The 14,532-nt window shown below is 43.2% G+C and overlaps 1 protein-coding gene across 1 annotated transcript in view; it reads right to left on the reverse strand.

Annotated features, from left to right (window-relative positions):
- SAP30L (SAP30 like) overlaps positions 1 to 11,666 on the reverse strand; it is a 39,220-nt gene extending 27,554 nt beyond the window's left edge. Inside the window, exons 1-3 of the mRNA XM_085617639.1 lie at positions 11,390 to 11,666; positions 9,905 to 10,378; positions 4,035 to 4,157 (exon numbers count right to left, since the gene is read on the reverse strand). Coding sequence (XP_085473765.1) covers positions 4,035 to 4,157; positions 9,905 to 10,096 — 315 coding nt within the window. The 5' untranslated portion in view covers positions 10,097 to 10,378; positions 11,390 to 11,666. The remainder of the gene's footprint in view (positions 1 to 4,034; positions 4,158 to 9,904; positions 10,379 to 11,389) is intronic.
- Positions 11,667 to 14,532: the final 2,866 nt, after the last annotated feature.

The following is a 14,532-nucleotide window of genomic DNA, read 5'->3' on the forward strand; positions in this document are numbered from 1 at the left end:
CGAAGGGGTTTGACCGTTGGGACACGATTGGCATCAGTAGAGTGGGAGACTTATGGATGAAGGGCGCGGTTAAGACCTTCGCGGCGCTCCAGAGCGAATACGAACTCACGGAAAAGGAGTTCTTCCGATACGCCCAGGTTCGGCACGCCCTGCTCTCTGTCTTTGGGGAGGGGACCAAGATCCCTGCCTCTTCGCCCCTCGAGGACCGCATACTCGATGGTCATGTCCCCGACAGTACTATCTCTTTAATCTATAAAAAACTTATTAATAATCGGGCTGACCTCTTGGTGCGCCTTCGGGAGACGTGGACGGGGGACGGGGTGGAATTAGACGACGAGGACTGGCAGTCCGCACTATCGTCCCCCAAGGAAGTAGCCATTCCAGCCCGTCTCCGCCTGGTCCAGCTAAAGATTCTCCACCGGGTGTATGTGACGGGCCCCCGTCTGGTCTCGATGGGATTCTCGGAAGATGGGCTCTGTAAGCGGGGGTGTGGGCTCAGTGCCACCTTTCTCCATATCCTTTGGGAGTGCCGGGAGGTGGCGGAATACTGGCGTCGGGTTCATGGGGTCATGGGACAAGTCACCGGGGTTGCGCTGCTGCCGGAGGTGCGTCGCTGTGTCTTGAATGTGTGGGAGCCCAATGATTATAACGCGGCTCAGACTCGGTGGGCGGCCCTGGGATACATGATTGCCAAGAGGGATATTGCGCAGCTTTGGGGCTCCCAGCGGCCACCCACCGTGTCAGTATGGAAGGAGAACATGGACTGGTGTATGTTCAGGGAGAAGACTGTGTATGTGGCCCGCGGTAAACCCGGGGCATGGGGTAGAATTTGGGGGCAATGGAACGCGTATCGTGGGGGTATCTGTACGCCCCCCCTAGTGGACACCGATATTGCCTTGTCCCCCTGACCCTTGATGGTTCCTTGCAACTGGTTGTAATAATCGAATATATATGTTCCTCTCCCGTTACCCCCCCCCGATCTTTCAGTACTCCCTCCTGTTGATAGCTAATTGAAGGTTTGGAGTAAAGTCCCCCGGATGTAGCCTGACCCACGCTTTTTGCCCTTATGCCTCGCCTTTTGTTTTTAGTTGTTATTTATGTTAAATGTATGTCTCCTGCTTCTTTCGAGCTATCCTGAGCTATTTACGGGGCTGGGCCCCAGGAGTCGCCTACTGCCTTAACTAATGTACGATCCTTTCTGAATCTAGCGGCCGGCCCTGGTGGTTGTAGGCCCATGCTTGTACCTGACTTATTGTTTCAATAAAAACTTTAAAAAAAAAAAAAAAAAAAAAAATCTCTGCAGTAGGTGCATTAGCAGGCTGAGCTTTCTCAATAGAAAAAGAAACGTTTACACGAATGGTGCATACTGTTTAAGTAAGTACTTTTACTTAGAGTTATATTCATAGATACAAGTGATGCACAGATTTCTTTTTTTGTTCAAACTCCCATGTCCAACGTTGCAAAGTGTATGTATCAATGGGAGGTGTTGCCTTATTATGCAGTCCTAATATGTTGTCACTGTCGCGGATGATAAAACACGGACAACGACTGCATCAGCTAGTTAGCCTTTGTAATCCAACCAAAAAGGAAATACATGAGAATGAATAATAACTTGATGCTTTCTTAAATGTCTATTACTTCCAAATGGCAGGAATTATTTGCACTCAAAAAGTGTTTGGGAGCACAGCAAGTCAAGACAATTGTGCAGTTGATACAGAGACATGTAAAGTAGACAGTCAAGAGACTGTGTGTACACAAAGGGAGTCACTGTCCCTTGTAGAGAAAGAAGGGGAAGACATATTTGTCGTGTGCTACTCTGTCTGTTGGGGACAGTGTTTCCTCATCATAATGCCCTCACACACCCCGAAGGATGTCATGCTTCATCACTTCGGCTTTGCTCCTCGTTGGGCCAGCACTGCAATGCCCTATGGGTCCCCCGAAGGGTCTCTTTATCGGAGATCTTTTGATAAGAAGCCGTTTGGGTGCATGGGTGTAAGTGGCAGTGATGTCACAAATAGGGTGTTAAAAAAATGACTGGAGGGAGTGGGTGCTATTTATTAGAGTGATCCCACTGTCATTGTTAAAACAAAGTGTGTGGTGCTCTTCTAGGGGATATTATGTCCCTCTGTAACTGGGCATATGTCCCTAATGGACATATATAACAGTCAACATGTTTTGCGCTGTATGTGGCCTCAGAAGGAGATCCAAAGCGCTTCTTCAGGATCAAAGAAAGTTCAATTTTAGTATCAGTGGCGGCCGCCGAATTTGTAGAAGGGAGTAGCGTTTCCCTTAATATTAGAGTCAGGACCTCATGAGATCAGTGAGGGCATTCAGGGAGGTTTTCCCATAGTAGCAGGGCCGATCCAACTGCGTAGCCACCTGCGTGCCTCTCCCTGTCTCCGCCAGACCGCAATCTCTGATATATTTGGTTTTGCCTTGGTTATGCTGATATATTTTTAATTAATATAGTTTTGCACTTCTCATTTTTATGACACAAGCGGATCTAGTTTCTTGCCGTCTTTCCCATTCTTGCTTTGGGTCACTCAGGGAGATCAATCGTAACTAGGTATTTGGACATATGGGACTCCGCTTTAGATCAGATACTGTTAAGCATGTTATGTTTTCCACTAGCTACACTCAGCACCTTGAACTTTCATCTTGCGCGTGTGACGATACATCTAAAAAAGACTATACCCCATTTTACCTTTTTTTGCTAATTATATACACGATACACCAGACTCTTAATCCCAATTTCTCCACTGTAACGACCTTAGACAATGCAGACCTGCATTTAGATTCTTAGCATTTTTACATAATGATGATTAAGTGATTTTTAATCTTGGTTCTTTTTTAAAGGCTGTTACACGAGCATGTAGAACAATGCCCCCCACCCCCGAGAAACAGGTCTCCAGCAGTCCAACCCGCCAGCAAAACCACTGACAGAAGGCAATGCATGGACCGGGTGAGTGGAAGGAGGCTGATGGATAGAAACAGGAGAGGCTGCCTTCATGGAAACAGTGAGAGAGTGCTGGCAAGATTGCGGGGAGAGGTTCGGTAGCTCGGCATTGAATAGAGGAAATAGGGGGTGGCCTGCAGATTCACCACTGAGCAGAGAAGAGTGAGAGTTTCTGTGGCATCAGAAGACGGGGTTAGAGGAGATGAAGCATTAAGGCAGTTGCAAGAATCAGCAAGTCAATGATTGCTAAAGTGGTGAGGATGGACTGTAAAGCCAGACTAGGACTGCAGGTAGACGGGTCCCACAAGACATTGTAAATGAGGCTTGTGGAGTCTTCTGCCGATGAGTTACTGCTGATGCAGGCACTAGGGAAACAGCTGGGCCAAGCCAGGCAGTTTTCAATCCCTGCAGCAGTGTGACCCACTCTAGTAACTACTAGGGCAATAGTTCTGCGAAGTGTAGCCCAGTTAGAAGAAAGAAGAACCAGGTTTTGGGCATACTACACTCTGCTTATTTTATGGTTTATCCCTAAATGGTCTTCAGTTTTGCCTTTCCGTCCATAGCAATGTTTTACTTCTCTCATGCTGTATGTTAGACGTGTGCCCATTAAACTCCAACGTAAGATTTGCCGTAATGGTTAATTTTTTTTTTGTAAGCCACATGTGTGGATGACATACAACAAGAACAGTAAACTGTTGTACTTGAAAGGAAGTTATGTGTCCTTGCTTGCTTTACCTCATTCTCACAGTAGACTGTAAAAAATATGTCACGTTCTTTACACTGAGCTTTTTTTTTTAGCACACCGACTCAATCTGCTCTGAAAACACACATTGCCAGAGCTCTGTTCTAGTTTTTGTCATTTAGTGTCTAGTTGTCCATCGGACAAAATAGCCATTTAAACTTCTTACCCCTTTCCCCCCAGGAAATCCACATGGCTCGTGTGTCAGAAAGATATAAATTCCACATCCCTGCTAGTAGTATCTGTGATATGCTCCTGTGAGCAGTACTTCCCTCTTCACAGTGACATGCTGGTACGCACTGTGCTTCCCAAGTAACAAGATGTGGGTGCCATGTTTACCTCTGGGACATCCGTCTCATGCTCGGGTGAGTCTCCACCATCATCACTCGTTTTTCTCTTCCGTTTGTTCCTCATACTTTGAATAAAGTTCTTGTGGAAGTCGCATATGTATAAATGTCTCACCTTAGGTATAGAGAAATACAAACAGTGACATAAGCTAAGCACAAATTCACAATTTAATGTTAACAATGAACAATCAAAAAATGTGAGCAAGTGTATAACAAAAACAGTTTTTACAGTGACTACTCAAATTTGTAAAAGAAAGAATACTGAAGACCTTGTCTCATGGCCTTCTTGATACATTAAATGAATATACGAGTGTGTGTGCACTACTTATTAAAATTTGGAGAATACATTTATCAAGGTGCATTCGGTAGTCCTTTTTTTTGTTTCTTCTAACTTTGTTATTATCGTATATTCAAGATTGATAACCACATAAATGTAATCGCATACAATCACAATCCATAACAGATGTGTGATAAAGTTATCAAAATAATCAATCCATATCGTTGGTCATATCTCATAATTGTGTACATCAATGACACATACATTTTACTTGCACTGGAAACACAGCAAATGAAAGAAGGTGATGTACATACAGTTCTGTGTTTGGCTCCAAGAGATAGCATACAAAGAAATACTAAGGCACATAGTTGAATTGCATTATCAGAGTTGTTGCAGTCTGGCAGAGCGGTAGAGATCTGAAATAAGGACCACTGGAGCCGTTTGTAGGTCACCATTCTAGAGTAAAAAGGGGTAGCGAAGAGTTGGACTGAAGGCCACTGGCAAAACTATGTGCGAAACTAACTATCATAATTGCAAGGAATGCTATAGTAGCGGTGCATTGGCATGGTTGCCTTAAATCAGTATTAAAATAGTAAGGCGTGAAAATTGAAATAGAGCATATGCTGAAATAGCTAGGGCGTAGCAATTCAAGTGAACACACAAAGCTGTAGGCGCATTGAAAAAGCATGGAGAAGAGGGTGCTGGTGTTTAATACTGAGCTGCATTGGCAGAGCTGTGTGTGTGGTTTCTTGTGTTATAATTTGGAGTGGTGGGCTGCAGTCTGGTTCGAGTTACACTGGAAGATCTGACTGAGTCCCAGTGCTGAAATAGTAGGATGTACTGAAATAGTAGGGTCTGCTGAAGTCCAGATTGAATTGTGTTGGTAGAGCCTGGTTAGTTGCTGAAGAAGAGTAGAGGGACTGCTGTTCAGAACCAAGGCACGCTGGCTGAGTATTGCTTGGGTAATATTAGCAGAACAGTGGGGGTTACTGACAGTCAGTATGGAGGCACATCGCTGCAGCTGTGATTAGTACCCACTACTCACAATGAAGGGAGTACCACCATTGAGAAGTAAGGAGCAATCACAATGTTGTGTTTGGATCCCAGTTTTGAAAGAGTACAGCATGCGCTCAGTCAGAATGGAGGTGTATTATCAGGGCTACACTAAACTAGTAGAGAATGATGTGATCAGAACTGAAATACCGATGCTGTGTGGTAGCCATTTCAATTGACATGTATCGATAGGAAAGTCGGGACAGAGATACGCTGGAAAGGCTGCACTTAGGTCCCAGCACCACATTAGTACAAGGCACGGATGTCAACAGGGACAATCACTAGCAGAATTGGCCTTCAGTGCCAGTAGTGGAATAACTTTTTATTTTTTTTTATTTTTTTTTAAGTGTTCCATATCAAGAATGATTGCAACTGAAGGCCTGTGCATAGGTCCCAGTTCTTGACTAGCTGTAGGTATTAGAGGCAAGACTGAGGTGCACTAGCAAAGCTGTACACTAGTCCTGCTAATGGCATAATAAGAGAGGCTGTTGTCATGACTCGGGAGGCCTTGACAAAGCTGTGTGCAAGTTTCAGTGTTGAAATAGCTATAGACGCACAAGGCCACGACTAATGAGCTTCAGAAGAGCTTTTTGTGGGGTGTTTGTACTGGAAATACCATGAGGGACTGCAGGTCATAATTTAGGTGTATTGGAAGAACGGTGTTGAATGATTCTAGTATCGGAATCGAGGATGCTGCACAGGTCTCTGTGCTAGAACAGAGAGAGTTCTTACAAGTAAAATTTACAAGACGGGTCTGAGAAGCACTGGAAGAGCCAAGTGTGGGGAATGCTAAATATTCAAAGGGGTGCACCTTAAGAGCAGTTTGCGGAATAACACAGGTGTTGCAAGTTGAGACTGAGATTCACTGGAAAGTATGTGTGTTGCATAGTGCCCTACTGCTAGAATGGAAGACGCTGCACATCAGAAGATTGTTATTTATTTTGCAGTCATTACATAGAGCAAAACAGACCAAATGTAATGCAAAGACAAATAACTATACATGGTCCTCGAAGCACAGTGCAGGTAGTAGGATTACACAGACCTATGCAAGGAATGTCATTCATAAGACAAGTTGGGAAAAAATGCTGAGGGAGAGTTGTGCATCAGTCCTAGAACAGTAATAACAGAGAAAGTAGTGTGCGAGGTGGAACTCCGATGGGCTGGCTGACTCTGGTTTCAGTCCAACACCTGAAGAGCAGGTGTGAGGAAGATTAAGACTGGTGTATGTTAGCAAAGCTGTGTGCGACTCCCAGCGTCCCAATACACGAGTATGTGGTAATACAGTATGAAGGAAGAATGCCAACCAAATTATTCGATCTAGACAGAACTGAACTGCGACAGAACTGAACTGCAGCAGCACTAATAAAAATACGAGGCTACCCGGGATCATTTTTACTAGACTTTTAAGGGTCTATAGTTCAATCGTAATTATCTAACTTGCAACTGTCCTTCATGAGCAAAGACTTTAACTTGAAACCAAGGTCTCATTTAAGATGTTGCTTTGTTAAGTTGTAAAAGAACACATAATGTGACCTTGAACGCATTTAATCACTTTATTATAACACGTTTACTTTATTAAGTGCATCTGTCACCTTGGTACAGCTATTAACTAAGAAGAAGGAAGATTACTAAGTCATATACTGAGAAGGAGACAAAAATAGTTTTGTCTCTCTGCCGGAAACAGATGACCTTACATGAGTTTTGGGGTCAAAAGAGAAAGGTTTCAATACCCTAGGAGCTAGCAGCAAGAAGGTTATCATGCTTGTCCTAGTCTTGTGGACACGAGCAAAAGAAAAAGGTGAAAAGGAAAAGACCCCTGAGCAGTGAAGCTTAAAAAGTCACGTATGAGGGCAGGGCTTCACTGTGCACATTATTTTCCAAACAACTCTGTTCCTGAAATCAATATAGACCAGAGAGCTTGAATTCTTCCAATATCTTCTGCTCGGATCTAGAAGGAGTCTAACCACAGTTTAGTATAATGTGAAGCCTTTGGACTAGGGTCATGTGGAATTCCAAGCAACGTTGAATAGTCTGGGTCCAACATAATGCTAGACTAAATAAGGGTCTTCCTGGAAAGAAGGAGCAGGTGAATCGACATTAGCACTGGGGCGGAGGAATCGCATGGAGAGAACTTATTACATGTTACTGAATGTGGATTTTGACATCAAAAAGGTTCACAAGGGATCTGACCAGGCAGTCGGTCGGTCTTCTACCAAAAACTAAAACATCACTTTGGATAGATTCCAATTCCCTTTCCTTAAAATGAAACATGAACGCTACAGATCTAAAACATTCTTTAAAGTGCAGCTGAAATTATACATCCCTCATTGATTACATGATTAACTGAATATTATTAGCGAAAGCAGAAAAACTTAGACCTACCAAATCAATCTTGCCAGTGGGATCATAAATATTTACTAGGGACAGACTAGATGCAAATCACAGAGAACCACAGACTTAATAGGTTTACACATGAGGGAAAGGGACACCATGTGTGAGCACACAGAAAGAAAATAACTAGTCCAAGTGATGGTCTTGCATGCCCGCCTCCCAAACTCGTTTCAGGAGAGAGGCATATGAGACCATAGAGAAAAGAGTCGAGAGATCTAGGAGGATTAGAGTTGTACTCTCGTTCAAAATGAATTGTTTGTCATTGATAGCAGGTGCCAACTCCTACCTAGTTACTTGTGCAGGTTGCAAACCATCATGGACCGGATCAAGAAGCTTGTGCTTCTTAATAAAGTGTAAGAGTTGTGAATTTATGACACACACGGTCAATTGGGATGAAAAGGAATTAGGGATACAGGCCTAATATTGGTCATTGGCATTAGAGTAGTTAAAGACTACCTAGGGCGTACCTGCTAGGGAAAAACAGGATCAACAATGGCTAATTGTATTTTTTGCACGCTTCCTTCCAGCTTAAACATATAAAGCTCACTCTCCCTGAATTTACATAGACTTTAAAGGAAGAGAGCAGGCATGCATGCCTGTCTATGTTTGAACTGTGGACTAAGATAGGGGCTCTTTAAAAGCAAGGTGTTAATGTGAGACATTCATATCCAAAAACAGTTCATGGAACGGACAAGTGTACTTCAAGAGGTGAAGACTTTTTCACCTTTGACCAGCTATTATATTCAAGATGTAGTTTAATGACAACAGTAGCAACTTAAAGGCCTGTAAGTTTTAACTGTCTTTCGACAAGCAAACATCAGCCAAGTGAAAGGATAAACAAATTGAGCTCTGCAATGGATATCAAAGGAGGAGACACAAGATCTCACTCTGTGTTCTATCTATGGGTTATGGAAGGGGGAACAAGGATTACAAACAAAGGCATTTGTATGGAAGGAATGTGGATACGCTGGCTAGTTACATCATGCTTTGATGAACATCTGCTTCGATCAGCAGTGATACTCACAAAATAATTTAATGATAACGGCCTCATTATTAAAAACCTGGATGTTCTACATCTATCCCACCCGTGGGCCACCCCAAATAAAACAAGGTGTGGAGAGTTACTATATGGGCTGTTCCATCAGCTGGTTATATGAAGAGACAGACCACCCGGCTCCTCCATATTGGTAAGGTTGGCACAGGGAAGGCAGTTAAGAAAACCCCAGCAGATATGTCTACTGTAGGATAAACGTGGATACAGTCAGGGTCCTAAAGGGATGCAAAATAGCCAAACCAGCACTTGACAGGACCAGGCTTACAAATTTGTAGATGCCAGCCCCTTTCCAACACCTAATTCGATATACTCTGTTTACAGCTCATTTGGAAAACAGGGTTGGCATATCTACATCTAGAATATAATCACTAGGTAAATGTAATAATTAATCAAAAATAGATGAATGTCTGCAGGGTGGGGATAAGTGTACAGGCAAGTGTGCATTTTAAAGTTTTATGTGGACGAGTGAGAATTTGTATTTTGCAGTGTTCAGGGCCATGTATCAATGGGGATTGGTGGTGTACTGGGTTGTTTTGAATAGTTTGTGTGCCTTGACCAGAATGAATGCACGCCTAAGTGCCACGGTTTCAATATATCTTTAATGATTCAGTCAGTATCTTGTATTGCACGAGAGATGGAAAAGAGAGGGATGTGCCTATCATCTCATGCCAGCTTTTGTGACTTTTGTATTTCTTCTTTACTCTGTGTTACGCAGGAGGAAGAAGCAAGGCATCCTATTCTGTGTCTATTCTGTTAACCCCAGCAGTGATTTCCAGTTCGTGTCATCTCCACCTGTAAAGCCATGGAAAGTGTTGACTTATCATTGATTCTATGTGTGGTGGATAGTCGGAGGAACCCAGCTGAGCTTCTACCAACATAACGTCTGGCTGAATTAAAACATGCAATCTTGTTTTGACAATAAACATTCAGACACATTAAAAGTCTGCCTTAGGCATAAAGCTCCATTCGTTCCATGCAACACGATGATTCGGAATTCTGATGGCCAAGGAGAAAGAAGCAGTGGAGTAGACTAAATGCTATAAAGAGACACAGCTTTACCAACACATAGAAAATGGGGAATACTCACGCTCTTATCGATGTCCAGCTTTAGCTTCTTCTGAGAGATACTCTTCTGGATGCGCTTGCTGAAGGACGCATTTCCAGCTGGCCGGACACATCTTTCCCCATCGTCAATCAGACAGCAGCTTTGACCATAAAACGGTGTACTAGGGGCAGGTGGTTCATCTCTACTGTCCTCCTCAGTGCTGAATCCGTTCATTTTGGAACACTTTGAAACTCCACCCAACAAGAAGTTTCTTAAAAAATTAAAGTATGTATGACCCAGAGGTGAAAACGGGGTGTCGTTCCAGTAATTACTGGTCAATTTCCTGCTACCTATGAGCAGTTACCCTTCCGCCAGCAAACTCTCTCCTCGCAACTGACCTTTAAACAAGCTGCGTCCCCAACATCATGTTAGTGAAAGGATCGATTTCTTCCTCTGAGAATGAAAAATCGACACCCACATTTCCTGTTTACAATCAGAGTATTAAGTTTGGGATGCCTATAAAAAGATGTGGGCAAAAAGTTACAGCATTAACTGAATGGAAATTGGTTTTCTGTTAAAAACTTAGTAATAATAACAACTGAATTCCTTAAGCTCTAGGAGGACGTCGTTGCAATCTGGTAACTTTGCAGTTTACTACCTTGGCAGTATTTGTATACTCTCCACCAGCACTAATTGGTGGTTTTGTTTTATGTTAATGACACCAAAAAGCCAAACGAAGTCTGAAAATTAAGTATTAAATGAAAGATCTTACAAACATATGCAAGAGTAGCCCTCTTCATAGCATAGGAAATTAAAGCGACTAAGACCAGGAACGAAAATAGGCAAGCAGGGCTACTCTAGGATAGGAGGGCTTAATGAAGAGGAGTGGAGACAAATAATGCACTGCTTTTGATGCTGTAAGGTAGAAAGCAAGAACGTAAATAAATGCACTGCACTACGTAGGGGATTCTGTTAACTGGACAAGGCATTGAAAAGGAAGAGGGGGCAGTGTGGCGGAAAAATGCCAATAGAGTAGAGCGGAGAGACAATAGTGCTCGAACAACAGTGCTACAAACAGGGCACTAAAGTTACAGCTTGGAGCGTCTGGGAAACTGGCACTACTAACATAAACACAAATATAGTGCTAGAAGTTTGACCACCAGTTACAGAGGTAAGTGAAACAGTGTTGGCGAGGGGCAGTAGTGACAGAGGTGGAAATAAAAGTTAGCAGTGTAAGTGGTCAGTCATTCGTCTATTAACAGTAGCATGGATTTTCTCCGCTACTGAACGAAACCCCAAACCTTTTGAGAGAAAGACATCCAAATCGACAAGTCCGGGCTTGAAAGGGTCAGAGCCTGCCTCAGAAAGGCAAGCCGCCGCAGCCCGCATTAGAGATACCGGTAAGCTACTAGTGAAAACACTGCTTAAGAGGATGTCAAGGGATCCAGACAAGAGAAATATAAACACTGCAACTCTCTAAAGGGGGTGACGGAATGGTAACACACTGAGAACTAAGTACCAACTTACAATGTGGGGATGTTGTAGCAGCCGTACCGGTCGGGAAGGTGTAGTAATCCTCCAAGAGAAGAGAGAGTAAACCCAGAGTACCTCCTACAGTTGGATGCTTGGAGTTCCTTATTGGAGTTTCTAAGAAACGAGCCTTTCATTCACTTAGAGGCTGGCAGGCGCTAGCTCAAGAAAACGAGACTTCCACCGGGATGCGCAAAAGGTGGACACCTGCCCCCTACTTACTAGGACCATCCGTGAATTTAGCCTGATGCCCGTTGTTGATTTTTTAACGGATGTAATTTGTCCGTAATGTTAGCACTTCCGGGTTGCATACCAACCAGTTCCATAGCTGAAGATATTTTGGAATCCCCAGGAGCGGGAGGTACTACTACTACGTTAAGTGACCGAGGATTGGAGCAGTGGCGGCATCTTAGCCAATCATTGTGAGCTACACAAAATGTCTAAGTGCTGATTGGCTCTTGGGTCCGCACGTGCCTTTATCTTGAGTCCTCAAACGTTATGAAGGCGCCACCTGTTTGGAACGGGGTGATATTGATTGGAGGTGGACTTCACAACGGACAGTTATTGATCAGGCAATTATATCCTTTCTGGCCCGGTTAGACAAGGCTGCTGTCGCTCTAGGTTCTCCATTGGAAAAAGAGGGGAGGGCGGTAATGCGGAGCCGGGATGATGCAGAGTTGTCAGAGTGAGCCATGGTTGTAAGTAGTCACCCACAGCACCCTCGCCGCTGCATATTGTATTATTGTTGTTGCAGATTTAGATAGCGTGAACTCGACCCGAAGGTATTGGAGCGCTTTACATGAGTACCAGTAACGTTACACAAGACACATTCATATTTTGTAGGAACGGGGAGATTAAGTGATTTGCCCAGAATCACAGGAAGCTGACCCGAGGCCGAAGCTCGAACCTGGTTCCCCAGCTCCAACGTCGGCAGCTCTGGCCCTAGGGTCACAACTTTTGGTTAATGGACAGGTCTGTTTACCACTAAAAGCCAAACCATAGCAGGCTGTTCTGTAGATTCAATTCATGAGGCAGAGATGGGCAGAAATTCCAAATCTGTATTGGCTACCTCCTCCTGAACACATTTTCAAAACGGACTCGGTATATTTTAACATCCTAGGAACTGAAGTGCAGTCAACATTCTAACTTCTACTATAAAGAAATTCCCACCATAACATATTCCCGCCCTACAATACATAAGGGAAATGCAGATCATGTAACACTAAATATATTGCATCACAACACACACAAAAATTCTATCCTAATTATACTTTATAAATACGTATCCATGTCCTATTCATGCACTCATTGATTTCAAAGAGAAAAATATACACATGAGCACTGAAAAATAAAAGCTAGGGGAAATTTATGAACAAATGAAATCCTCCAATGTCTTAGGACTCGCCACCTTCCTACCAAACCTTCCCTTCACACAGTTATCTATGTTCACAGCCTATCTAGTATTCTCACTTATCCTTCAAGCAAGGGAGTAGCTAGAAAGTTAAAGTACTCCCCACTTTAAAATAAAAGCTCTTATAACATGAAGGAAGTGGGCCGACCTGTCCCTAGAAATGCATCCATATCTCTTCCATCCAGGCATCTTTCCAGTCATCCTTTTACCCTTCTGTCCACCCACTGATATCCATTATTTCATCTTTTACATTCATTCATTTTTTCATGCATCATTCAATCTTTCCTCATTCCATCAATAAATCCAATCTGCCATTCACCAGTCTATCCTTCCACGCTGCCATCCTTTTACTCTTCCATCTACTCTGCCATTGATTTGCTCATCCTTTCACCCACTCATCCATCCATCTCTTTACTCTACTGTCCTTTTCCTAGCTAATCCATCTCTTTACTCTGCCATCCTTTGACCTGCCCTTCCACCTATCCATTTATTCTCCCACTCATCCATCCATCTACTGGCCCACCCTTTCACCTATGTATCCACAGATCCATTCACTCATTTTTTTCACCCATTCATCCATCTAATCACACATCCATCCACCCGCTGTTTCATCCGCCTACTCATCCCTTCATCCTTCCCTCCCCCTTTCACCCTTCATTCTATTCAGTATTTCTCTCCATCCCCTCTTCTATTTGCCCATCTTTTGTTTTCCTTTGCTGCCACTTTCTCTTCTGTTGACTCTATATTCCTTGATGGTGTTAATTTTTGTTTGTGTATTGCAGACAGAAGAGTCCCATAAAGAGCCCCTCCCCAGCTATAGCTGCTAAAGCGGGTGTTCACGACGCCCCTGCCTTCCAGCACTTACATTCTCATCTCCAAAACCTCTTTCATTCAATTTCAACTCTCTCTCCACCCAATTGAAGTTGAAATCTGTTATATCCACATCACTTTCTTCTCCAAATCTACTTCTGGATAATTTACCCAAATGCCACGTCGTTCCATTAATCAAAAGAGTAGTATTACAAAAAATCTTTTCCATGCGTAAAGGTGCTGAGAATTTAGTACACCCTTTTTTAACTTTACTGTTTCCTGTCACTCAATATCAATTTCCCTTGTGTTATTTTTCTTATACCACCCGTTGCATTTGTCTTGCTATCTTTTGATACTCAACCATATTGTTCTGGTGCCTACTCCACATGCCTTGACTCACTCATCCAACCTTGATTATCTTTATCAAAAGGTACTCTTCCTCTGATTAAGGCAAAAGACTGTATCCTGTTGGTTCACTGGGTTTAATGCAATACGCCCACAACTTTTTCTTAACTTCACTTTGCCAGTTAAGTTGACTACCTTTTAGCCAGTAGCACCACACCCATAATCGCACAATTAAGCCTCTCAACACTCATTTCCTTTGGGATGATACACCGATGTAGTCCTGTGCTTTATCCAATTCCTCTTAAAATATTCAGAGAATTTACTAGACTTAAACTGTAGCCCATTATCACTAATAAGACATTTAGGCAATCCCTAGTTCAAGAACACCTCGTCCAAGAACTCTATACTATATCCTTCACACTCCGACCACTTAGAAAAATGATCTATTACCACCACAATATACTTAACACTCCCATTATCATATGGTATCGTCCCCATAACATCCGCACCATCTCTCTCCCAAGGCATCCTTGGGCTGGATAAAGGACAGAAGGGTGGTTTGAATGTCACTTGA

This window comes from Triturus cristatus, chromosome 7 (genome assembly GCF_964204655.1).
Source record: "Triturus cristatus chromosome 7, aTriCri1.1, whole genome shotgun sequence".
Taxonomy (NCBI): domain Eukaryota; kingdom Metazoa; phylum Chordata; class Amphibia; order Caudata; family Salamandridae; genus Triturus; species Triturus cristatus.